General features: G+C 42.0%; 4 protein-coding genes across 4 annotated transcripts; 2 read left to right on the forward strand and 2 right to left on the reverse strand.

Annotated features, from left to right (window-relative positions):
* Positions 1-1,074: 1,074 nt before the first annotated feature.
* On the reverse strand, positions 1,075-5,950 carry ftr83 (finTRIM family, member 83; the record flags this gene model as incomplete). The annotated part of the gene is made up of 7 exons (XM_080852191.1): positions 1,075-1,601; positions 2,820-2,885; positions 3,623-3,679; positions 3,812-3,971; positions 4,137-4,370; positions 4,605-4,700; positions 5,363-5,950. The coding sequence occupies 7 exons, from the start codon at positions 5,948-5,950 to the stop codon at positions 1,075-1,077; spliced, it is 1,728 nt and encodes a 575-aa protein (XP_080708317.1).
* A 6,121-nt stretch (positions 5,951-12,071) lies between these two features.
* Positions 12,072-16,643, forward strand: ftr82 (finTRIM family, member 82; the record flags this gene model as incomplete). Its single annotated transcript, XM_080836055.1, has 7 exons — positions 12,072-12,665; positions 14,326-14,421; positions 14,741-14,974; positions 15,122-15,281; positions 15,634-15,690; positions 15,840-15,905; positions 16,123-16,643. 7 exons carry the CDS (start codon positions 12,072-12,074, stop codon positions 16,641-16,643), a joined length of 1,728 nt encoding a protein of 575 aa, XP_080692181.1.
* Positions 16,644-18,311: 1,668 nt separating this feature from the next.
* Positions 18,312-19,920, forward strand: ift22 (intraflagellar transport 22 homolog (Chlamydomonas)). Its single transcript, XM_080850968.1, has 5 exons — positions 18,312-18,626; positions 18,961-19,043; positions 19,144-19,233; positions 19,324-19,526; positions 19,716-19,920. The coding sequence occupies exons 1-5, from the start codon at positions 18,588-18,590 to the stop codon at positions 19,862-19,864; spliced, it is 564 nt and encodes a 187-aa protein (XP_080707094.1). The 5' UTR covers positions 18,312-18,587; the 3' UTR covers positions 19,865-19,920.
* Positions 19,921-20,094: 174 nt separating this feature from the next.
* Positions 20,095-22,479, reverse strand: atp5l (ATP synthase, H+ transporting, mitochondrial F0 complex, subunit g). The gene is made up of 3 exons (XM_080851091.1): positions 22,326-22,479; positions 21,460-21,620; positions 20,095-20,298 (listed from the first exon to the last, which is right to left on the reverse strand). Exons 1-3 carry the CDS (start codon positions 22,375-22,377, stop codon positions 20,200-20,202), a joined length of 312 nt encoding a protein of 103 aa, XP_080707217.1. The 5' UTR covers positions 22,378-22,479; the 3' UTR covers positions 20,095-20,199.
* Between the last annotated feature and the right edge of the window lie 4,569 nt (positions 22,480-27,048).

The raw sequence follows: 27,048 nt of genomic DNA on the forward strand, positions 1-27,048 counted from the left end.
CAGGAAAATCGTCCGTGCACTGACAATGAACTAGTGGGAGAGTTCCGATGCATTTTGACATGGGACAGGGTAGCAATCTGCCTCAAACATCGTTTTCTGTGGGTAACCTGGGAATTGTACGGTACATCTTGTTGATTACTACATTGAGTGTGGTAGATAGATGTCACAATAGATAGTATTTCGTATTAAGAGTTAGACTCGGAGTTGACTAAGAGACTCAATCAGGGATGGTGCTCTTGTCACCTAAAGAGCAGGCATTTCTGTAAAAGTCGTGGAGCTGTTTAACCACTGGATGGCAGTGTTTAGTTGCAATGGTATTAAAAGTCAACACAGTAGTTTTTTGTTCACTCCTTTTCATTGAGACCTCTCAGCTCTTCTTAAAATGCAGTTTCCATTTGAACAAGGCATTCTTTTTTCCTCATCTGTCCTCGGACACTACACTGCTTCTCCAGTGATGGGAGGTTCATAATGACACCAATGGAAAAGGTATTTGTTGTACAATAAAGTGAGCTTTTTTGATGGTAACACAGATATATAATGTCAAGTGAGGTAAGTCTACTTCAGTGGAAAAGGACCTGACAAAGCGGTTGGATTAGCCAGAACCTTTTCATACACAGTTCATTTGAATAATTCTTGCCCTTACAATGTTCTTGTGTCTCTATACTGTGTTTTACTATTTATATTTACCTTGTATTAATTTGAATATGCCAGCATTGTGGAATTACAGGGAAAAGGGAATTTGCAACATGATTTGCAAGTGAGTGCGAGACAAAGTCTGTAGAAAATGTATACTTTACAAATATTGAAACGAGTAACTTTATTAAAGTAATGTGTAAGTACATGTACAAGTACATGGTTGCCATTTTTACAAATTTGATCTCAACTTCACATTAAAATATCAACATACTATTCAATTTAAATCTGAATAATTATATTCTCTGTCCACAAACAGTAGATACACCAGATATTTCAATAAGGAGTACGAGGTATTACTGTTAGTAACTTCAGATACACATTTGTTGTCAAATCATTTTTAATTGTGTTAGTAACACCTTGAATAAAGTAAATGCTTATTTACAGCTGATTTAGGGTTATTGCTGATTCATACCAGACCCAGAATCCAGGGTAAACGGGTTCACTGAAAGTGGCATTGAACTGATGGATGAGTGACATGGACTCTGACACATTGTAGAAGGAGAGAGTCCCTCCAGAGTAGTCCAGGAAGACTCCGATGCGGGAGGAGTAGGGGGCATTGATCTCCACCTGGTCTTTGCTGTGGCGGGCGGAGTAGCTGGAGTCTGAGCAGAAGAGGCTCCAGGATTTGCGGTTGTAGCCAATGCGGGCAGAGTCACCGTAGCCCGTCTTCTTGATGCCCTTGTAGGTGACCCCAATGGAGGCACCCTCTCCGGCCCATTCGACCTCCCAGTAGTAGGCCCCCCCAGACAGGGCCTCCTTGCAAAGCACCTGGGGCAGGCAGTCAAAGCGCTGAGTGCTTTCACTGTATGACTGAGGGTCTCTCTTCAGGGTGGCCTTCCTGTTCCCCCGTGACAGATACAGTTGTCTGTAGGCCGTGCTTGAGTCCAGTGTGAGCTGACAGGCATCTGGTTGAGGACAAGAGACAAATAAGGATTGAGGAATTAGCTTAATTAAGTTGTTATTGCTATTGCCTAATTAGCATCTTTGTTGCTATTGTCAGAGTGCAAACATTTCACAGCACACCCATAGCTTTCTTAGGTCACTGAAAATATTAGGTTATGGGGCTGAGCTTATGAACTTCCCAAACCACAATAATCCCCAACCAAAACCACCAAGTCTACTCAACATCCATCCTCCTGCCACCAAATCGAGCAGGGAAAACTGAAAGGCTGCATGCTGTCACTTGGCTTGAAAAAAAACTTGAACAATGCAAACATGCTTTGGCCAAATGACTGCTGCAACCCCAAAGTTCTCTATGGAAATAGTTCAGAAAAAAAGAGAGGCTACAGCCCTTGGGAGGGGACCAGCAGACAAATAGAGGAGCTGCGAGTATCACCTGCCTATCAGACGGGTCTGTCCACCTCTGCTGGTCAAAGCTGGTTGGACATTCGGGGTTGTCCAGGGGATTGGCGAGAGCGTCTCTCATCTAGAAGGCCGGGATGGTCAAAAACAAGCTTGAGTCTGACTATACATCCACACGCCCACAGTGTTTTTATTGACTGGTTCAACACTTTTTCTGTTAAATGCCTACAAGATGGTTAACCTGTGATTGAAGGGGTTTCTAACTGAATGACTAACATGCCGGCAGTCGCTCAGCATTCCATAGTCGTAAAAGTAATTGGAGTCTGTTGGATACATTAACTAATAGCTAACGAGTAATATGGTGGTATTACCAGACAATCATGTGGTTTCCTTTCATTTCTTTATTTTCCTCTATTTCCCTGAAGTGTTTGGAAGGTCCTCCCTGCCTAAATATGCCTACCCTCCCACTCAACCGACAGAACAAGCATGTTGAGTAACTCACACACCCAGTTGGCTATCTAAGGAATGCAGCAGTACCACTCCCACCAAACATCTGTTCCCAGATGGACAGAAACTGATGTCCTCTTTGTCTTTTTTGACACATTCAAAAAATGATGGGGTTTGGCCAATCCACACCTTAACCTTAATCTCATTCAGTTCTCTGACAGCAAACAACAGAACTCATCCTCGTCAAGACACTGTTTCCTTCAACTTTTACCCTGATCAAAGGGCACTCATAAATCATGGCATAGGTGGAGGTGTGGGAGATAGGGACTGCACATAGAGATCACACAGGGCATGCTAAAAAGACATTTACTTACACTTCAGAAACTCATCCCTGCTCCGTGGCGGCTGGCTTGGGCTCTTGTGCATTTGAACTTCATCAGCTAAGACACAAGATGAAAAGATAATTAGAGAATGAAGACAGAATCTCATTGCATTACTACCAATGGCCATAACTGTCTCTATGAAAAGCAACCAAGTGCTAAATATAAAGCATTATCGAAAATTAAAATGTTTTAAAGACACTTAAAATGCTTTTTACATAGTCATAGGGTCTGATAAATATGTGAATTTTAAATAATTTGAATAATAATTATAACAATCGTTGTAATTTCAAATGCTTGTAAAATCAATGTACAATCACAGAGTTTGTTATGTTTTAATGTTGAATGTTAATCTCTTTATGGAAAAATCAATGACATAAAGTCCTCTAGGCTTGTGAAATGCAGACAAATACAGTGCATGCCATTTGGCTCTTATCTCAGCAATGCAAATATGACTGCCTCTTGAGCAACTGCATGAACAACAGGCATCCTTCAAATGTGCCAACACTTTCAAAATGATACTTAGATGCATAACTTCACTAATGAACCTCATTTAGAAACAGGCCCATTCAAAATGGAAAACAAAAATCTGACTTCCAAAGATCTGTGGATAAATGGATAGATATCGATACACAAAAGGTGATATTATGTTGGAGGAACACCAAACACTGCTTAGCAACCACTCAAGAATGTTTTGAAACTGGCACCCTTGTTTCAGTAAAGCCATTCCAACATTCAGGCCAGTTCCACAATGGAAACCAGGGGAGGCCACCCGTTTTAATCTCCATGAAACTCACGTTTCAACGTCTTTCTCCTCTTGCGTTCGTCCAGTTGGCAGAATGGCATTTTATTCACTGAAATGGAAAACAAATCAAGGTCAATAGTAAGCCTTCATAGAGTAAAACAACAATCAACATGCATTACATAGTCTCAGCCTAATTACAAAGACATAATAATGGATAGATGAGAACCCCAGTCAGTCTTACCTGTCTTGGCCACTTTGACCAGTTCTTCATTGCTGAACTCACTCAGGTGCTGCTTCATCTCTGAGACGGCCTTGGTGACGGGGCCGAATGAGAAATATGGATTCACAGTGACGCTGGGCAGCTCCTCTGCATCCGTCTGGGCTATTAGCATGTGGTAGCTCTGCACCAAATAAACACCACACAGCATTTAGTGAAACTGGACCAGAAAACAGACCTACAGACATATACTATTGTTTCGTGATATTTTCAATGTAATCGAGACTCGTTGGCATGTCATTTCCACTGTAATGTTTTGCAGTGGTTGGTGTACAGGAGGGTCAGTCACCTGGATGAAGTGGATGTGGTCCTCAGTGCGTGAAAGCGCGGTCAGCTCGTCGTCTCTCCTCTTCAGGTCCGTGATCTCGTGGGTGAGCCGGTCCATGTGGCCCTCAGCATTGTTGAGCGCCGCCTTCTTATTGGACGTGATGAGCTTGCTCATTTCCTGCTGCATTCTCTCAATGGAGCGCAGCATCTCCGCAAAGAGCTTCTCGCTCTCCTGCAGGGCCCGCTGCGCAGAGCTCTGGACAGAGAAAGGGGCAAATGGGGACAGGCAGTGAGTATGGTAGAATTGGAGGTCAACTAGGGGCTTTGAGGACATGATTGTGGAAGGTTATCATAAATATTGTGAGCTATTACTCTGGGGGTTATGCTCAGAGGGAAAATGGAGTACCCATCAGTATGAAGTATTAATATGTATTTAATGAGTAATAAGTATTATTAAGTACAATTTGAATTCTCTGCTTGTCCTTGTTACCTTTAGAGAGTCCACAGCTTGCTTCAGCTCGTCCATCTGCTTGACCCGGTCATGGATCTTCTCCTGAATCTCGGCCTGGGTGGCGCCTAGACGTTGCTGTGGGGAGTAGACAAACAATCATGAGAGCCATGTTTGTGTTGCACTGTCACAACAGCAGTTACAGTGATGAACAGCAGCAGGCCCAGAACTAGAGGAGCTAGTAACTTAAGAAAATACATCAGGATGTTAAAATGAATGTTATGTACTTTAATCTACTATCTACTATTTTGAAGAAGAATGTCACATTTCTGCAGTGCAAAGGTATTGCAGCAGTAGATCACGTATTGCAAAAGTGCAAATGTTATCTTATTTAAAGTGGAACCTGGCCCTCACACATCTATTCACATCTCAATCTCTCTGGGTGGGGCTTACAGATATTCAGGCATGTTTGTTTTACAGGCTTGGCAGATACTATGGTTTCCAATCCATCTGAGTCTAACAGGAAGTTATCTTAAGCCGTACTCACACTATTCAGTCATTACTGTAAGAGGGGGGGGGGGGGGGGCTTGTTCTTAATCTAAAGAGGGCACACAGTCATGAGGGCATAGTGCTAGGAGATAGCCAGGTTCATAAAACTACAATATATAACCAGAATTACTCTAAGCAGAGTATCACGTTAATCATTATCAAGGACGGTACCAGATATGCAAACACATAAAAGTATCGATAAAAACAAGTGACAGAGACCAACTTTTTGCCTGAGTTGTGAGGTGTCTTACCTGCATGTCTGCTCTCTCCTGCTCAGCGGACACCATGTCGTGACCCTTGTGTTCCTTGACCGTGCACAGCACACAGATGCACATCTGGTCGGTGCGGCAGTACAGCTCCAGCCCCTTCTGATGCTGCGGGCAGATCTGCCGGTCCAGGTGCCCGATCTCGTCCACCAGCTTGTGCCTCTTGAAGGCAGCGTTCTCGTGATGGGGCTTCAGGTGCTTGTCGCAATAGGACGCCAGGCACATGAGGCAGGACTTGACGGCCTTCAGCTTGCGGCCGATGCAGATGTCGCAGCCCACGTCTCTGGGGCCGGCGTAGTTGTAATCCGGGGACGGCGGCGCCGGGGGCGAGGGCTCGGAGGCCCTGTAGCTGGAGACGGAATTGCGCGTGGAGCCGGAGGATGGGTTGCGGCGCGGCGTGGGCCTCTTGTTGTACGTGACTCGGCACTGCGGGCACATGTAGGTGCCCGTGTGGTCGGCATGGTCCCAGTAGGTCTTCAGGCAGATGGAGCAGAAGGTGTGCCCACAGGGGATGGACACGGGGTCCCGTAGGTCCTCCTTGCACAAATAGCAGGCACCCTGGTCATCTGACATTTTTAGTGATTTTTTGATTGCACTCTCAGTCAGTAAGGGCCCAGCAGGCTGTGGCTCTTTTGAGGTGTTCAAGTAGAATGAGCGGCGGTTGCCACAGCCCTCAGTTATATAGAGTAAACAGGGAGGGACGCTAAACTGGTTAAGCAGAAACTAGTAAACGACAGGGAGGGGAGAGGGCGTGGCCATGCCAGTGGACGAGAGTGAGGGAAAGGAAAAAGATCATCCAGTGGAGTGAGTGTGAATATGGCAGGTCAGAAGAATGAATGAAATGTATGATCTCAGGACAAAGATTTGTTTTGACGTTTGGTGGTTGAGCAAGAGGACAGAGGTCCAACCTGATGCCAAGACAAACTAAATGTGGGTGACAGCCTTGCAGGAAACAAACACTGTTTGCTATAAATATCTCTGTTGTCATATGCATTACATGACTTTTCAAATAACATCCTGCACGGTAAATGATTCCACAACAGACAGAAGCTCTTCTTCTTCCATGTCTTTAATCTCAAAGTTCTGTTGAACATGGAGACACAATCAACCAGTGAAACATGATACCACTTCAATCTCCAACTAATTATGCAAAACATATTGACATACTCCTCTCTGAGTCTCTGGGCTTTTAGGCATTGAGAAGACAGATTAGTGTTGGGTTTATCATTACATTTAATGCTAGGTTCTCCTTCGTGACCTCATGTCCAGATGCAAAAACAGAGCTTTTGCATACTAGTAGACTGCTCTGCAGAGGGGGCATAATGATGGATGCCCACTTAGGCTCCAGCCCAGCATGAATGACCCCCTGGCACGGGAGAGCCGAGGGCAGTTTAAATTAATGGAAGGAGGAATGACTGGCCTGGATGAAAGGACTCTTTGTACTTAACAAAAGGAAAGCACTTCTTCCAAATGAGGGATTTCTGTTCAAATTGAAACAGAACCAATGGGTGAAGGAATGATCAAAATGACACTGTAATGTGTTTGTGAAAAAATAATTCTCCAGATATTGTCACAGGAGGGGAAAGTTTGAAATGTAAGTCCAGCATATCAAACACTCTTTGCCCCAGGTTGAGTTTAACAACTGTTACTTTGTGAATAAGGGAGGCAGGAAATATTTGTTTCAAATTGGAGGCGGGTATCTACTTTAGCATACTCTACTGATCAACTGGAATTTGGAGTCAAATACAAGCAGTGAATTGAAATGGGCCATTACAATGTAATTTACATGACAAGAGTAAATGATCATTTTTTTAATTTGCTAACCCCCCCCCCCCCCCCCCCCCCCCCCCAACCACCCACCCACCCATTCCTGCAATGACACATGCAACTCATGATTGCTGGGTAGGACAGAGCAATGCTGAAACTGCCCAATTTGAAGCTGTCCAGATGTTTGAAACAAATAAGTGCAAGTGCATCCATTGCTTCAAACCTTGTAAAACAATAGAAGGACCAAAAATGCTGAGTGCCTCCTGCCTGTCATCCATCAATACATCACTCTCATTTTATCCTCACCTCCCCTGTCCCCATCACACATTTGGAATTCATTCTTGCCAAGATGGCTGCCAGCTCTACAGTTTCACCACGGAGAGTAAAAACAGAAATACCAGCAGGAATGTGACCAGGCCAGATAAGCCTGATAATGACAGGTCCAAGGGGGGGGGGGGGGCATGCTGAGGAGCAGTTTCCACAGCGAGAGAGAGAGAGAGACCATCCCATCCTCCCATGACTGCAAACCGTCGGCCACAGAGTCTGTAAACCGTCGGTGACAGCTGAGCTGGCTGACAGGATTTACGACCCCATGCTGGTCTGATTTTTGAAAAGTGCACTGTGGAGTGCAATTGCAATGATACAGTGAAAGTTTCTGAAACATTCTTTCGAATGAATGAATTCAGAATATATCTTTATACACTGAGGATAGATTTTAGGTTGATGCATGCAGTAACTGAGGACTTACTGTTGCTGGAAAAGGATATCCCTATATCATAAGTTAAGTGTAATGCATTATCAGATGCTGTTGCTTCTCATCTTCAGCACCGAATTGATAAGTTGATTTGGTCTTCATTTTCAAGTGATTACTTCACTTATTTCCTTTAAGGAATCTCATATAACTACACCATGGCAGTCCTGGCCAAAGGACACAGGCCAATGTCTCTGTTTCATTGCACTTCTTAACCATCTACCCTGCATCTTTATGGGTCTATTTCATGCACCGAAGCAAAGCAGCCATTTTGTTTGATTCGTTTGATTCTTTTTTAAAAGACATGCTCAAAACTGTCATAAAACATCACAAGGTTTTCGGGTTTCATAGCAAATCTAACATACAACATGGACTTTATAAAACACAACCTTCACCTCATAAACCTGTGCTGTGGTCAATGGTTAATTTGGTCCCACTGCACTCTGACTGATAACTTCATGTGTAGCCCTTATCAATTAAGATATTACACTTTCAGTCTCTCTGTCTGAAGGGTGCATTAATAAGGCCATCAGACACACTGAAACTGACTCAGTTATGCCTTCAGATTCCCAGCACACTTACAGCTCTCTGCCTAACGGCTTCACCTGGACTCTCCACTTTGCACTATTGTATATGTACTCCTTGTATACTTTTTAAGATTTATTGGATTGTTGACCCTTGCACTGTTGTATTGTATTGTTTTGCACTGTTGTATTGTTTTATGTTGTGATATGTTGTGTTATATTTTGTGTAATATGTGTAAGCACACTTAGAGCCACTGCACCAAGACAAATTCCTTATTTGTGCAAACTAACTTGGCCAATAAAAGCTGATTCTGACCTCTGTCTTCACCTCAGTGTTACATGTCCTTTCATTAAAACAGTGGTTTTAAAGTGCCAAAACGTTCCTAATACATCCAATCAGCATGGGCTTAGAAGTGAAAACACAAGAAATTCCATGTATTCCATAAACAGGATTTTTTTCCTTCTCTGTTATTGTCCCTGTCTCCACAGTGGGACCTTTTCATCTCACCCCACCCCTTGAAATGCCTTCTCTGGTATCCAATATGTGTAGCACACGTGTGCACGTACGCACACACACACACACACACACACACACACACACACACACACACACACACACACACACACACACACACACACACACACACACACACACACACACACACACGTCACAATCTCTCTCGTTCTCTCTCTCTGTGCCAAGGCCAACAAAGGTATCCATTGTTTAAGGGAACCACTTGTAAATACCTTGTCTCTACTCACTGACCAATCACATGGGCACAGCCCTGCTCTTGACTTCTACATTAAGAGCGTCCACTTATGCGTACTCTTTCTCATGGTACCGGGTCACACTCCACGGAGCACAGCACACACACACTCTCACACACACTCTCTTTCACACACACACACACACACACTCTCTCTCTCTCTCTCTCTCTCACACACACACACACACACACACACACACACACACACTCCTCCCTCCACATCCACACCTTGTTCAATGAAGCTTGCCCTTCAGCTGCCAGTGTGCAGCAGATGATGCAGAGCATAACATAATCATATAATTACAGAGCAGAGCTGACATCAAAATACTCAAACCATGAATCTGATCTGATATAAATAGTTAAAGAAAAAAAACTTTAAAATCTGCTTTTCTTTTGGGCTGTCATACAAAACCGAAGCACTGAAAAGACACTTCCAGGCAAATCACTCAGAGACAAGGGGAGGGTTTCAGTGTACAGTTAACAGTATCCATTCAGTCTCTTTAAACTTGTTTCTCATGAAAATTGAGGGTGTGTGTGTGTGTGTGTGTGTGTGTGTGTGTGTGTGTGTGTGTGTGTGAGTGTTTAGCAGCGGCTGAACTCTAGCCTCGGTCAGCCCACACCCCTCATGTATGGTTAATAAGTAAGCACAAGTGGCCTGCCTCTCCAAGCAGCTTCTCCTGGCTTTAAATCAAAACAGAAAAAAGGAAGGAAAGAGAAACTGGCTTATCAGAAACCAGACCAAATAAGGAGCGAGGCGAAACTATCAATGAGGTGATGTAAGATACGAAGGGAGGCCGGACCCCAGTGTGGCTTGCGTAACCAGCCAGCACATAGGTGCTAACAGGTTTCTGTTCAACTATGTGCAGCGTTTCCTTATGTTTTATTTAGCAACAGATTTGCATTCCAGAAATGAGGGAAGTGACAAAATAACTTTGGCCTCACCTTATGGGGAAGTCATAAATACTGTTTACCTTTTTATTGTACGTATACTGTTGGGAAGGTACAAAAAGTTTTGCCTCCAGGGCCATTAGGTTATTGAAAACAGGCATTTGAATCCCCAGTTCTATTTTTTTTTTTTTACTGATCTTAACTAAGAATATGGTGTTCCTAGCTGACTGAACAATTACATGTACATTGTGCCCTTTTCTGATTTCTAATTTGGAGATGAAATATAGACACGAGAACAATTGCAGCAATTTAGGTTCACTTGAACCTAATGTCCAGACATGGACCATCTATTGAATTTCAAGGAGGGAGAAATTATAGGTGAAAACGATGGTGAAACTGCCAGAAGCGCTAGAAGGGCACTAGAGGTGAAACTGCACTACTCCAGGCTATTCAAAGGTGTGCTTGCAACCTCAAGTGGCTCACAGGTGTGGCACATGAGATAAGTAAAACATATGGATGACAACAGTAGTGATCTGATCATCTTGACTGTACTATAAATATTGTAGAAGAAAAAAAAAACATTATAACATTAACATTTATAAAGCAAAAAGAAAATACATTATAAAGTATAGTATGAATACATAATTAACAACAAATACTTAATTCCAATTATTTTCCAGGTGTTGCATCAGCAACACTTTAAACACAAGGTGGAGTGACTAAACCATGACACATTACAACCCAGTTTGCTCTTAGTGCAATAAGAAGGAATGCGGTTTTGCTTTATAGTTCATGACAAGGATGGAAACATGCCTAGTATTTCTGTTCACGTCAACATGTTTTGAAAGTTATGGTGACACAACATCTTGACATTTCTTTGTTTTTACGAGAAGGAACAAGAAAATGCTTCATTTCAGAAGTGGAATCTGTCTTTCTTTATCTTATCATTTACATCTTTTGACCAAAATGTTTAGAATTTCCCCTATCATGTTTATCTTTGGCAAAGGTCATTACTACACACTGAACTAAACTGTGACACATCTAGCCTTTCCTCCTCACACCTGCACTCCAAAACTCATCAGACCAGTCAAACCAGCTCCAGTAGACTGACTCAGCCGGAACCAGTGTTTGCCGTATGTGACGTGTAGGTTACAATGTGCCACAGTGCATCCTGCTGGTTCTATCAGTATAGGACAACATTTTAAACACAAATAATAATAAAAATGTTCCCTTTCAAGGAGAACCAAGTACAGCTGAGAAGCCAAAAGAATGATGCACAAAGTTTTGGACCAAAAAAAAAAGTGTGAAAAAAGTGTTTACATTTAAAGTATTTCCTTGTATCTCTAACCATGATTAACAAAAGTGAAATGCACGGCAAACAATGGGTAATGATTAACAACACAAGGTTGCAGACACGCTCTGGGTTAAGCCAGTGCAAAATTGCGTTCACTTCCAGCACACGTTCAGATGGGCTCGGATAAGCACAGGAAAAGCCGACCCTAAAACTTCTGTTTGCATTTCATTATGCTGGCACACTTAGCCCAGTCTCAAGTCCCCCCACTACTACAATTCATTCATTCTCAGTCTCTCTGCCTGCCTGTCTTTTTTTTCTCTCCCCCTCATTCCCTCTCTCTCTGTTCACTCCGCCCCTCTTCTCTCCAGCTCCCCCGCTCTCTCTCTCCTTTAAGACTCCGGCAGCCCTGGCTCGACCTGTTTATCTCAGGCAGGGCTGCGCTCGACCTACTCCACCAGCACAGAAAGGGGGAGGGCTCTGTCTGCTTTCAATCAATAACCTGTGGAATTCAGAGAGACAAGTAGGTCCAGTCTCTGTCTGGCGTCACTGCATTCTCCCAAGTTGAGCAGGCTCGGAGCCATCTCTCTCTTACTCTCTCTCTCTCTCACGCGCACTCTCTATACTTCTGTCAGATTCCCTCCATTTTTTTCTCTTTCACAACCTGACAGGTGCGTGTGTGTGACTTGGAAGAGGAGTACGCAGCATGGCCGAACCCATGTCCCCGGATTACTTCAGCTGCCCCCTGTGTGTGGAGCTCCTGAAGGACCCTGTGGCTATTCCCTGTGGCCACAGCTTCTGCATGGACTGTATCAGTGGCTACTGGAACGAAGCGGACTACACAGGCATCTACATCTGCCCCCAGTGCCGGATCACCTTCACGCAGAGGCCCGTGCTGCGGCCGAACACCACTCTCACAAAGGTGGCGGAGAAGATCAAGAAGACAGGCCTTAACCTGAACGCCTCCGCGGCGCCGTCTCCGAACAGCTACGCGGGCCCAGCCGACGTCCCGTGCGATTACTGCTCGGGCAAGAAGCTCAAGGCTGTCAAGTCCTGCCTGAACTGCCTGGCCTCGTACTGCGAGAAGCACCTGAAGCCCCACTATGAGTCGGCCACCTTCAAGAGGCACAAGCTGGTGGACGAGCTGGGCAACCTGGACCGCAAGATCTGCCCGCAGCACCAGAAGAGCCTGGAGCTGTTCTGCCGGACTGACCAGATGTGTATCTGTGCCATCTGCACCGTCAGTGAGCACAAGGGTCACGACATAGTTTCCGCCGAAGCAGAGAGGAGTGAGAAACAGGTGAGTGCAAGCCACCCTCTTTTCAGGATCTGTTGCCAGGTGGATTGTGATTTATTGCAAGTGTCAAAATAAATTACAATTGATATGGACCCTGTTCGTAAATATGTAGGAAAAAGGATCTACACTCATCATGGTTAAAACAACGGTCACCATGGCTAAATGCTTTGGTTAAAAGTTTGGTTGGGAGGGAAAATGAAAATACTTTAACCCTCAGGGAGGGAAGGTAAATTCATCTGAAAAAGGGAGGGAATACTAGGTATGTCACACAGAGTGTGAGAGCTTCTCAGAGTGCATTATGCTGATACTGGGAGTGTTCACAGCGGTAATGATTTATTGTCCTTGGGTCTCCTCTCCTATTTTGAAATAACTAAGCGCTCAGTCAGAGTATGTTTATCTCTGAGTTGTGGGATTAGGTCTTGATAGAGGAATGCAGGAGAAACTCAACCTCCCAACCCCCCACTATCACTGTGTGAGAAAAAAAACCTCCCAAGTGCTTAAGCCCTTGTCAAAGCCATCACCCACCTCAGCACACATGTATGGCTAAAAGACGTGCACTCTGCTGGTTTCTTCTGTGCTGGCCAGAGGAATGTCTTCATAATTAGAGCAATGAAAACTCCTCACAGTCCTGTGATCCTACAGCTGTTCTCACTGATAGGGTGGGGGCATATCAAACACGCCACCTGTGGAGATGCACAAAGAACAGGACTGGCGGATGGGTGGACCTGCTTTTGTTCTTTCATCTTTAAAAACTAATAATATCACAAGATGTTTTCTGAATCACAGTGGATTGGGCTTATTTGAAACTTGTTGAAAAATAAATGTGTGTAACACCCTAATAGGGTTTTGATAGTAATTAGGCAATACAAAAGACAAGCCTTTTATTTTTCATCACTTGATAAATAGGAGCCTGGTTTTTCTCCAATCCAAGATAAAGAGACCTAAATCTCACGTCTGTGTCTCTCACACTCATCCTCCCCTCTCTCTAATTCTCTCTCTCCCTCACTGACACTGACACACACACACTCACACGCACACGCACACGCACACGCACACGCACACGCACACGCACACGCACACGCACACGCACACACACACACACACACGCACGCACGCACGCACGCACGCACACACACACACACACACACACACACACACACACACACACACACAAACATACTCCTTTTATCCCCCCTCCCCAGATTCCCCACATTCCTTAAGCTTATCTTGAAGAATGGTTCGGTGGGCTTGGTTAAAGGTTGCGCTAAAGCCCCTCTGTGTCGGCTGAAGGCTGGGATGTGTGCACCTTGAAATGTCTCTCCACAGGCCGGGCAGCGGTAGTTTTGCATTCCACACGTAGCTCGGATTCCGCCACTCTCCTTTCTTTCTTCCATCTCCTGAGATAATGCCGCCCATACTGAGCAGGTCCCTTTAGCGGTGTTGATTAAAAAAATGAGGCACAATAAGGCTAGGCTGTGAGTGAAGATTTCCCACCACTGTAAATGCACTGGAAAAAAACGAATAAAAAGCACAGCTTTATGACAGGTGTGGGACAAAACTAGAGTGTAATGGATTTTGGCTGTCTTACAGCCAAGGAACTCCTTCATGCACAGATGCCTAAACAATATCTAATGATTCTATTTCAATGGATCCTATCAAACAGAAACTCCTCGGTGTGTCCCAAGCTGAAATCCGACAGAAATGCCAGCAGAGGACAAAAGAACTAGAGGAGCTGAAGACAGCTGTGGACTCCCTCAAGGTAAGTCGAAAACTTCACTGAATGAGTTAGCCAAATTGTATCCATGAAGAGGAGCTGTTATCAAAGTTTCAGCAACACTAATCGCATATTTCAAGGTTTCATTATCAGCTCACAGCTACCACAGAAACCCAGGCCGGCTATGCTACAACTAAACACTTGGATACATAGAGAAATTAATATTGGAAAAAATGCATGCCTCGCAGCAAAGTAAAAAATACAAACAATGGTGCTTGGTACTGTAGGGCTGGAGTTCCTGTTGATACAACACCTGGGTCAAAAGGTCATCCGAGTGAACTATGTGGGGCCTTTTCTCTTCCAGAGCTCTGCTCAGAGGGCCATGACTGAAAGCAAGAAGATGTTTGACGAAATGATCACCTCCATTGAGCGGATGAGGTCCGAGGTCACCAAACTGATCAACATCAACGAGAAGGCAGCCTTCAGTCAGGCCGAGGGCCTGATGGAGCGCCTGGAGCAGGAGATCGAGGAGCTGAAGAAGAAGGAGACCGGACTCAAGCAGCTGTACAGCACAGACGACCATATCCATTTCTTACAGGTAGAGTGGGAACCAAGCCACCTCTAAGCATACAGCATCTTGTATTTCAAAAGATATAATTTCCAGTCAGACTGATAGCACTACAAGCCATGTACATTTTACAAAATTGTCATATAATGGTTTGTCCTTTTTATTTACTTATGGTAGAACTTTAACTATCTCTGCACACCTACGGATGATGGGTTTGTGCCAAGAGTCACTCTCAACCCAGACTTCTCATTCGGAGCAGCCAGGAAAGCCGTGGCTGAGATAAAAGAGAGACTGGAGGAGATTGGCAGAGAAGAACTTCTGAAGATCTCCTATTCAGGTGAGAATTGCAGCACTAGTATCTTGCCCCATGCTAATATTATAGAAGGAAAGCCTTTACCAAATACTGCCAACCTGGATTCTTGAACTGGTGCATGTTGCAAATATCCACAGTGCAAACTCACTAGGTTAAATAAATAAGGAAAACATCTGTAAAAGCGATCCAGACCATGTGTCAACAACATGAAGGTGTGAACCGTAGCTTTGTTGAATACTCAAATGCACACCTAATTAATTTTTAGATGTGGTGAGAGGGTTAAAGAACAGATTGACGTGGTAAACATGGACATTTTGGTTTCAGCGTGAATCTATCCTGACCAGTAACTTGATTTTTTTGTTTCACTGAATGATAGTAAATGAAGTTCCTGTTTACACAATGGAGAACCGCACAAGAGAAAGAAGTTCCAGAGGTGAGGACTGAGTTTTGTACTAGTTATCTAAACATTATTTTGTAACACCTTCAAACTGTTTCACGTACTCGCAGACACTAATGTAACAACACCAGAAACAGCAACTATCAACAGTAATACAAATAAAACCACATTTCTCCTCAATATAGTCAAAGAAGTAGCCGTGGACAGTGCTTCACCTCCAGAACCAAAGAACCGGTCTGACTTTCTGAAATGTAAGTACCTCCACCACATTTTGTAACTCAGTTAATAAATCACCAAGTGAAAAACAAACAATGTATCTATTATAATATTCATCCAATTTTAAATAATTCAATCTTGCCATTACAATTTTAATCATACTTTATAATTCCATAATCATACCAGCTTTTTTTTATATGTTTCTTATCAAAAACGAATTCATATTTCTCATATTTGATTTGCTCTTCACAGACTTCTGCCAGCTCAAATTTGACCCTATCACCGCCTACAAGGAGCTCCATCTCTCCGAGAGCAGCAGGAAGGTGATCAGGACCAGGGACCTGCAGCCATACTCAGACAGCCCAGAGAGGTTCGACAGCTTCGCCCAGGTGCTGTGCCGCGAGGCCCTGTCCGGCGGCCGCTTCTACTGGGAGATCGAGTGGAGCGGAGAATTCTCCATGGGCGTGGCCTACAAGGGTATCAGCCGCAAGGGCAAAGGCTCCCTCTGTCTGCTGGGGTACAATGACAAATCCTGGAGCCTCCTCTGCTCCGACTCTGGCTACTCGGCATGGCACAACCGGGTGGACAAGGCCATCAGTGCGCCCCATTCACCCAAGATAGGTGTCTATCTCGATCACAGGGCAGGTGTTCTGGCGTTCTACAGCATCGGGGAAAACATGACCCTGCTGCACAGATTTCAGACCACCTTCACTGAGGCACTCTACCCTGGCTTTGGCGTGGGGACTTCCGTCAAAATCTGCCAGCTTAAATGAGCTCTACCTTCAGTTTATTAATTTTACTAAACGCAAAGTGTCAAAGTGTAAACAACTTTAAAGTGCTTTGTTTATATGTTTTTGTTTTTTGTTTTTTTTACTTGTGCTTCATTCAACTTTGTTACTTTTTAACCAGTTTATTAAGATTGCTGTGATGACAGACATAATTTGATAATTTGATGTTATTTTTTTAATTAGTCCTCTGGCTAAGAGAGGCCTTTCATTTTATAAACCTTTGTAAGGTATCTCTCTATAAAGTATTTTTTCTTAATTTGACATGTTTGAGTACTTAACCTATATTTAGCAGAACAAGTCAATTTTTACCAGTATGTAACCTTTTTCATCCAAATAACCCATTTATATTTTAATAAAGTTTTAAAATTACTAATGTTTTTTTTTCTTCTTGCGGTTGACTCACACGTAGCCTACATAACCAACCCAATTTTAACCAACAGCATACAGACACAAAGATCACACATAATTAAAGTCCATTTCTAAAAACATAATGCAATTCAGTTCATAAATATTGTAAAGCAAAAACATTTCTTAAAACTGAGGTGTGTAAATAATGCCTGCGTACCTGTTGCCTATACCTACAAATGAGGTAGGTTTAAATGTTAGACAAACCACCAAAATACTGGTGCTTTATCTGATTTCCACCACTCTCTGAAAAGCACCAATAATTTAATTTACAGTCCTTGTTATTTAGTTTGGTCTATCCATACTAGCTGAAGCCAGGCTGATCATCTTCAACAAGGTTTTCACTACTGAGTGCAGGGTGGCCTGAGGCAGGTTAAGGGACCTACCTGAAAGTATAATGACAGTCATTCGACTGCAAATGGTGTTTCAGTTGGGATAACTCAACCTATGATGTGTTTGTAGACTAGGTTCCTGTCAGCTGAAATACAAAAAATGGTAAACATAGTGTGTTGTAGGAATAGAAGTCACATCACTCTCTACTCTCAAATACGACGCATGTTAGAGGAGCAAGGAATCTAAATCATCAACAAACGCATTAAACACTCCTCAAACAAAGTATCAATTTGCACAGGACAAACTGCCAACTAATTTCCTCCCGATGTCTGTTATTATAGAAGGTCTAGAAGTATATTATTGTTTTCCGCAACAAAACCCACTAACTGGACCTGTAAACACTCTGTGATCAACTAGTTATCTAGCAACCCAAAATATTGTGAAACAGTGTCCCCTAGTGGAGTGTGAGACGGCCAGGGCAGCAGTCAACAGAGCTATGCCAGCCTACATAACTAAAGAAAGATATGGTGTGTGTGTGTGTGTGTGTGTGTGTGTGTGTGTGTCTATATAGCCTACCTGCTGCAGACAATTTTTTTTTTTATCAGTGAACGTAGTAGAAAGATTGATCTATATTGCTGAATGCCTATGTCCTTTACTTACACCATGTTTTTTCATTTATGTCTGAATTAAAATCACTGCGTGTACCGCCCCTGTTTACTGAGCAATTCAGGAAGAATCATTTGGATTATCAGCAGTAATGATCATATCACGCACTGAAGAGGGTTGATTGAAGAACTCTTGCGAATCTGATATTTCAACACAAAAATGGATTTACGGTGTTCACGTTTTTTTCCGCCGCGTCTATTGGCTACACCTTAGCAACGCTGTTGTTGACGTGAACCGATTTAACTGTCTTTAGCTAGCTCGAGCCTTAGATGATAACTTTATAGGTCTATAGGTTAGCCTACAAGCTTGTTTGCTTATTTGAGCTGGAAATTAGCTAGGTATAAATTATCTTTGGTTTCTATCACATTTATTGGGCTCGCTCAGTACATATCAAGGGAATTACTTTGCGAGGTTGCAGGGGCAGAATGGCGTGTTAGGTCGTGGAAGGTAGCGCCAGAGAATAGCTAACTTTAGTTAACATTAACGTTACAGGTAGTAGCCAAAGTCTCCTTTTCCCCTGATAAAATGTTCAAGACAAAGATTCTTATTATCGGTCCAAGTGAGGTAAGCGCACCACTACCCAGTTTGAAGATGTCTTGATGTGGTTCTTGCTTGACCAATTAACCACTTGCCATGGATGATTTATATGGCTATTGTTGAAATCTGTCTGGAGGTAGGCTACGGTTACTAGATAGTTGCCCTGCTTTATAGAATGGCTGGTGTTGTAGTCACGTTAGGTAGTTCTGTAAGATCACCATTTCCTGGTTAAATGTGTCATGGCATCTATAGACTGTGTACTGCTGTTTGTAACTTCAAATAGTTGACCTGACTGAATAGTAAGCATTACTTTGGGTTTAGAAAGTAGTTTTCTATGAATTGCCATTACTTTCTATTTAAGAGTGGGAAAACCGTTTTGGCCAATTTCTTATCGGACACAGTGGAGACCTTTGGTGGTGATTACAGTCCAACACAAGGTGTCAGGTAGGAAGATTAGGATTAGGATGCATGTCTATTGGATTAGAATGGCAGAATTATGTTGTTCCCGACATTCTTGCATTAATCCTCATTTCTCTTAAAATAGGATACTTGAGTTTGAATCACAGAACCATGGAAGCGGTGACAGAGAGTCCCCGTGTGAGGTGGAACTCTGGGACTGTGGAGGGGATTTCAAGTTGGTACAAATCCTATCCACGAGTAACACAATACTCTAATGAAATATTTAGATTTGTGAGCACACTTCATTTTCTATTCATCTAGCTAGACTTGAATCTTGCTGGCCGGCGCTGATGAAGGACTCCAATGGTGTGGTCATTGTGTTTAATGATGACGTGCCAAGCCATGTAAAGGAGGTGGAGACCTGGTACTCAACATTTGTTGCCTCGCAGGGACTACGAGAGAATCAGTGCCTTTTACTAATCCATCACAAGCCCGGAAGTGGAGCAAATACTTCACCTCCACCTCTAGGTAATATGGGCGACTAATCTACAGGATAGATGGTATGGTATAAATTAAAGATGGAAAGGATATTTTATCAAGTCAGCAAAATGCTGTATAACTAAAAGGGTTAATCTTCCTTGCGGTAACATTGTTGTATTTTAAGTAGATGTATGGTTTTCAACCCATCTAAGATTCATGTTGTGTTTTTGGCTGTAGCACCACATCTAAGCAAGCTGCAACTCAGTCACTCTAATCTGGAAGAGGACCCGGAGGATGTGCGGCTGGAGTTTCGGCGATTTTTGGGAAGTGTTGTGAAGACGATGTCTGAAAACCGGGAACATGAGGAAATGTCAATCATCACCTGAACAGTTTAGTCCATGGTATGAATAAGACATGACGTAACTGCTAAAGTATTTGTAAACTTGAGCAGATGTTGCCTGAGGATATGTACATAAATACATATTTATACACAACTTGTTACCTATAAAATGTTGCATTTACCAGTAATTGATCAATTAACCAGTCAAAAATGTTCTAACCACGTAAGTCAAGTTGCCACAGCAATGCATCTTATAACTGGAAGGAACAGACAGAATTGTTCTTAAACAGTTCATTTCTTTATTGTATCAACATAAGTTTTAACTGGACATGGAAGGCTTGTGCAAGCACTATAGACAAACAACATTGGTCAATCCTGAATTTAAACGTCATAGCCAACAATTCCTCGCTTTCCAATGATTTCTCCAATGTAGAACCACATCAAGACTTCAGTGGCCACCAATCCATTTCTCACTGCATCCTGTCAAAGTCACAAACATAAATGCATTAATTAAGGGTATCGTCGAATCAAGACAGAAATTTCCTAGACATCAAAGAAGGACAACAAGTTTTGGGACCACATTAAAACAGCAATAAGTTTGTTACTGATGTTGCTCATAAACAATGTGGTGGTCCCTTAAGAAAGTCATTGGGGTAACCAAGAGATACATTCAATTGTGAGGTGATTATATGGTTGCTCCATGATTTAATAAAGCAAAACAGAAATGACTCCCGTGTTACAATTTGTAACGTCTTGTGCTACGCAGCTTTGAAAGGACATTCAGCCATGGCTAAATCTTAGCCGTCAATTATTACACGTATTCCAACTGCCAAAACATTCAACAATAATCATTAGTGGTTGACATGTAGAGGAAAATAATGATTGATGCACTTCGCAATGAATACTGAATCAGAAAAACACGATGTGTGTTGCACTGCAGACATTTAAACAATACAACATTGGGGTTTTCCAAGTTCATGGTTTAGTGACAAACCTGGGCAAGTTAAAGCAGGTAGTAAACCTCTTAATAAAAGTTAGGTAACTTACCCATGTTTGTAATAGGTAAAGCCTTCAGCAAATGCAATGCTATCTAATGTACTACTAACACCCGTTGGTGACCAACCGACTGGTCACTAAACCACGTACTATGAATACACCCCAGTAGCCCTTAACTGGGTCCCCAAGCTACACTTAAAAACGGATGGCATCCATTCCCTCATTGGTGTATGAGTCAAAGCATAGGTTCCACAGGCAATTTAGTCATGTTGAAGTGAAAAATGAGATATAAAGAACGCGTATTGAAAGAGTTTAAAAGTACATGGACGATAGGCATCTTGCAGATTGAAACTTTTGAAAATATGGTTGCACTTGAGACTCCCAGTAGAAAGAGAACACCCTACCTTTATTAAACATGCAGACAAAGGGGAGACAACAATGACAAATACACCGTCTTTCTTTATTTATATTTTAAATATATTCAAGATAAAATTGGCCCCCAAGGCGAGTTTAAAATAACCCCAATGTCAACTGACAGCATGACGAGAGATCACCTTGAGCATCTACTTGACCTGTTTTACTCAAAACAGACTGTGCCTTTACATAGACTCGGCCTAGGCACATCATGTTCACTTCCATACATACCCTGACTGTGGTCTGACCGAGACGTCCTGACTGAACGCCTGTAACGAGGTCCTTGAGCCCTCCGATGGCCTTGGGGATCTCAGCTGGCGAGGGAGGCACAAGCTCAACACGAGCGTAATGCCAGAAGGTTGCTAGCCGGGGTTTGGAGAAGGCAACAGCAGCTGCATGAACAAAAAATGTTACATGGTTAATTACTAATAAACTTACCGTAACTATTAAATTACCTACTGACTAGCTACCCGTCTGGTGTTAGAAAGCCAAACAGGTTGTAGCTACGATAGCTAAAGAATTGAACAGGCAAAGGAAACGATTGCCAAAGGGCAGCTAACATTGGCTAGGAAGCTCAATGGCTTAAACAAGCCAACTTTACCCATTACTATGAATAATTAATTTGACATACTTCCAAGTTCACTCACCAAATGTTCCCATTAGAGGAGTTCGTTAACTAAGCTGTACAAATTGCGTGGTTTAATGTGAGCCTACTTTGACAATTCACGTTACCGCTAACACAAATCTGACACGAACAGTCTAACCTCGAGTTAGCCATGTTTCTCGCTAGCTAAAGTGGTTAGGATAGCAAGCTTGGTCGCAGCGTATGTATGTTATACAAAAGCAATTGGGAACTATGATTTTAGTTTAAGATTCCAATTTGCTTGCAATAAAGTTCTACCTATTACGTCGACAGTGTCTAACTTATCCATTTGCTGCCACAAGCTTTGAGGAGTGTTTCAATGAAGTGGTGTTATCGTTAGCAACCCAGCCAGATAGCTGGCTAACATCAGCTACGGATAAGTTACAACCTTTGATTATACATGTTGTCTCTTATAGCTTACTTAACACTAAATTTGAAGTATAATTATTCTTACCGCTTGCCAGTGTTGGTATTTTCGCAACTAATTTCTGCACCGCTTGTGCCATGATGTCCAATTCTGCAGTCCCCGACTATAGAAATAGCTGAATGTCACCTCCAATGTGAAGGACCCAAGACAATAGTAGCTTAAATAGCTGCCTGACTATAAATTACGTAAGCCTGACAGAACCTTCTTAAAACCTGGCCATGAAAATTAACTTTTTAGGGTCGGACTTGCCCGTATATTTTAATGAACAGTCCTGATTAGCTTTTATGTTTTATGTTCTAACAATTGAATAGTCCGGCAATGCCAGAGAAAGACAGCAGAGTCGAGGTTTCCACCACTTGGTTCAATGCCGGTTGCACTTCGAGCCCCACACGCTGCAGGCCTCAATAATAATCACATCTTTTGATTGAACATCTTTTAATTCATATCTGTAGCACTAAATTAATTTGGGAAGCATAGCTTGGTTCGAGTGTTTGTTTTCTCCAAGATGGCTAAAATGACAGCGAAAGAAATAGCTCATGGAAGCTGGTGATGATTAATGAAGATACATCGGTTTTGTAAAGCGAATTGTTCATTTGAGAACAGACAAGGCTCAGTCGTTTTGACCTTACTCATTGAGCTATATTTGTTTTGTCTTTAATGCAAGATACTTCAGCTGTAAAATAATTCATGGGATATTATAGGCCTTATCAATCCATCGATCAATATTGTGAAGTTCTGGAGGGAAAAAAGGAAATACCTAAACAAAACTGCTAGAAAGCGCTATACGTTTTTCAAGTCCCTAAAACAGGAAGATATCATGGTTGTTATCATTAGCCTAGAGGAGAGCTCCAGTGACGTGCGGTGAGGTTCGCAGCTGGTGAGGCACAGAAACCGGAAGTGATTACATCATTCAGATCTCTAGTTGTTTAAAAAAAATTTGAAATGTATACCATACATGCAGTGGCGGTCCGTGCATTTCACGACTGGGCCTTCAGCGATGTCCTACACGATGTTAAACTGAGTGAATCCACCTCCTAATACTATCATTATGACGCCATGGCTCTCGAACCATTATATTTATCCAGAAAGGCAGTATAAGTGAGCATTGCATCACCTTAACATAGTCGAGTACAACAGACTTTATTAATATTTCCGGAGCATTTAAAATCAATACACCCGTATTAACAATACATTGAGAGTAGTAAACTCTCAGTTATATGATGGCTTGGATATTACTGTCACAACTTAAAAATAAAAGGCGATTTTCAGGGATTAGTCTACAAAGTTTTATTAAGTCTACCGAAAGTAGCCTATGAGAGCTTAAACAAGTTTGTCCACTAAACATCGCATTGTCCCACCTGCAAAGCAGTTTCATTAAACTTCCCATCCTCACGATATCCAGTTTTTCTTGAAAGTTCTGTCTTGAAAATGGCGTTGTAATTGTATCAAAAACTGGAATTATGAAGTTGGTGTAAACTAGTTTATTTGAGTTGGTTAATGTAATTATATTTAGTCTTACCAATTGAAACAACTAGCATAATAAGCATTGAAACCGATGTACGTCGTTTTCCGTTTTCGCATTAGCCAGCTAAACTGAGCACTGAAGCACTGCACCGGTCTGCCTCAGTATCCAATCAAAGGACGTTTACGTGTCACGTTCAACGCGAGGAAAGAAATATTCCGGGCCTTCTAGAAGGCCCAGTGTCGCCAACTCGAAATCTGATTGGTTGTCACAACTGTCTGTTTCAGTTCATTCAACTTAAATGAACTGAAACAGCCAGTTGTGAAAACCAATCAGATGTACACGGGCCTTCAATGTGAATTCTGAAGGCCTCAGGGAAGAATTCTGTTCTCGGGGAAGGTTTCTCGGAGCGTGGCAACACATGATAGCTGAAATATGATTGGATGAAAGCTCTAACATAAATTAACAACGCTGGAAGCTATGAAATGAAGATAATGGACTATGAGGAATAATTGAATACATATTTATGAAAAGAAAATATTAAAATTAAATGTATTTATTACATTTATTTTCTGATGATGTTTAGGCCAGCAGAGAAGGCCTTGAAGGCCCTGACGGACCACCACTGCATACATGTGTATACATGCTTATGGTTTTAAAATTGTCATCTCACCAGAACTGAAAAAAAATTGTTTTATTGTCTAATACCATTACTTTTAAACGATTATTATTATAAGAAGTTATGCGGCTCTTGTCAACTGACTTTTACGAGGCTATAGGCCTACAGCTAAACGTACAATCGTGTGGTAATTGAACTTTTACACCGTGTCAAATAAGATATTAATAGTTACAAGGTAGCGTATGTAGCCCTCCCACCAATGATATGGCTCATTTCAATTTGTCTAGGGAAAGTATAACTTTTTACACAACTCGGCAGTGATGGGCAGTAGCGTCACTACTTGTAGCGACGCTACTAGCTTAACTACATTTGTCAGTAGCTTGGCAGTAACGTTGCTATTTACAAAACCAAGTATCTTTTCAGTAGCTAAGCTCTTTTATTGATCAAGTACCGCAGTAGCGTCCTCGAAAGCTAATTTATCCTGGACCTTTCTGATGTTCATTCATAACAGGCTTCCCTGCAGCCATCAAACACAAAAATTAAGCAGTACATCACTTTAGGCGAGACGAGTAAAAATAGATAGATAGATATCGTCATTTCAAGTACACCAGACGCTGCTCATACATTTAAAATTAATTCTCCCCTTATTTTCAATTGGTAGTTTGCATGCAGATTCTAGACAACCGGATAACTAGAATGCTGATATTTATATATTTATATTTTTAAGATACAGCTGAAGATGATGAAAGTTAAAAAGTGTATAGTCCGTGCTGTCTGCTCAGGGAGTCGAATTGCGAAAATGCTAGAAATAGACAAAAGATGAGGGTAGGGGAGGTCTTCTGCATTTGTTTTCATCTGCGTTTGAATACCTGACTCAACAGCCATACCTTCAAAAGTACGTCACTTTATAAGAGACGAGTGAAACTAAATATGTTTTCAGATGCCTTCTTTGTAATCCAAAGAAAAAGTTCCTGTCAACGTCAATGACATCCAACACAAACATACGAACACACGAATTTCATCCATTCAACCGTTTTTATCTGACTGACAGTTGTGTTGATCCCTAAAATTGCATTGACTTGGCATGCAGTTTGTTTAACTGAAAGTAGCTTCTAATGTATCAAACTACTTTTGACAGGTTTATGTAACTTAGCTTGCTACTTTTTTTTTTGAGTGGTGGCTTCTGTGTCGTGAAGCTGAATTTATTGTAGAGTAGCTGATAGTTTAGCTCACTACAAAAACAAGTAGCTTGCCCAACACTGCAACTCGGACACTTGAATTCGAAGTTGACACTTACATATTTATTTACACAATGTATTAAGAAGCAAACAGTTAAACACCACAGACATAGCACACAATACCAAAATGTTCTACTGACCGGTATAATTTAAAGTTGGTGCACTCGCAAGCTCCTAATCCATTCACGACTCCCCTGCACCTAGCAGCCTTTAGCGAGGTTTGTGTTCCGCATGAATATGTCCCGTTGGAAAACATGAAACACTCCAATGCAATGTCAATAATCATTTCACGTTTGGACTGCAAGTCCAATTTTGAGAACTGCTTCAGCTTAGCAATACAACCTTCCATGTTCGCCTAAAGAAGCCTAGAAGAAGCCCAATTTTTTTAAAACAACATACCCGACAATTGCGCTCTCGCTCGCCTCCCTTCTTGAAGCAGTGGTACTGTTTGCCTCACTAACCATATTTTTCAATGCGTTTGGAGCTCATCTACGCTTGCACACGCATGCGTAAAACCCAGTTTGGAGTGATTGCACAATCTTTAGTGCGGCACTGGCTCAGCTGCCCATAGACTCCAATGCAACTGCCTCTCTTGACGGCACGTCCATGTTCATTGGCTGATCACTGTCACTGGGAACCGGAAATGCTCAAATTCAGCGATTTTGATAATAAAAATGCTCAAACTGATCGGAATCATGCAGAAATGACACTCGTAACACAGATAACTAGAGAAATATGAATATTTATGTTATAATACTAATACTAAATGTAATATTTTTTTTTAATTTTTCTTTTTTTTTACTTTTCAAAATGACAGGTGAGGCTCTGCCTCCCCTGCCTCCTATGACTGCACGTCCCTGGAGAGCTCCAGTGTAGTCTGGTATAGTGTTAGATTAAATTTAACCCAAGCTTGGTCTAATGGTATTAGCAAGATGCTACAACAAGAAAACATTTACAGAATATTTATTGAGAGAAAATACATTTAGCAGATTTCATACACATTTAATTACAACAGCTAAACAACCATTAATACTAAATACAGTATTCTGCAGATACCTGTATGTGAATGACTAATACAACAAAAACAATCCTCAAAATATAACCAACAACCGTAATTACCAAACTTCATCCAAACTAATAAAATGCTTGCTTACTTTATAATCTGGAGACTGTAATAAAATAAAAAAAATACTTATGGCAAAAACACTGATAAGGTTAAAATATGTACTAGTATTTTGAAATATTACAGTGAAGCTTATGAAGCAGAAGACAATAGTGCATAGGTCAAGATCTATAAAAAGGTACACACTGTACATTTTTAATACAACCAAAAGGTATGGTTAATGACTAAATTAGTTCTTTAAATGTACAGTTACATGCAGCATGCTGTATGCAATCAATACATAGTGTATGACACTATTTCGCTTAAGG

The sequence above is a fragment of the Sprattus sprattus genome, assembly GCF_963457725.1.
Source record: "Sprattus sprattus genome assembly, chromosome: 1".
Taxonomy (NCBI): domain Eukaryota; kingdom Metazoa; phylum Chordata; class Actinopteri; order Clupeiformes; family Clupeidae; genus Sprattus; species Sprattus sprattus.

What these genes read in the sequence shown, in the direction of transcription:
- ift22 (XM_080850968.1), top strand. Translation starts at nt 18,588, where the DNA reads ATGTTCAAGACAAAGATTCTTATTATCGGTCCAAGTGAG. An exon ending in TTATTATCGGTCCAAGTGAG is followed by an intron (nt 18,627 to 18,960) that starts GTAAGCGCACCA and finishes TTTCTATTTAAG; the next exon opens with AGTGGGAAAACCGTTTTGGC. An exon ending in GACTGTGGAGGGGATTTCAA is followed by an intron (nt 19,234 to 19,323) that starts GTTGGTACAAAT and finishes TCATCTAGCTAG; the next exon opens with ACTTGAATCTTGCTGGCCGG.
- atp5l (XM_080851091.1), bottom strand. Translation starts at nt 22,377, where the DNA reads ATGGCACAAGCGGTGCAGAAATTAGTTGCGAAAATACCAACACTGGCA. An exon ending in AATACCAACACTGGCAAGCG is followed by an intron (nt 21,621 to 22,325) that starts GTAAGAATAATT and finishes TTGTTCATGCAG; the next exon opens with CTGCTGTTGCCTTCTCCAAA. An exon ending in TCGGTCAGACCACAGTCAGG is followed by an intron (nt 20,299 to 21,459) that starts GTATGTATGGAA and finishes TGACTTTGACAG; the next exon opens with GATGCAGTGAGAAATGGATT.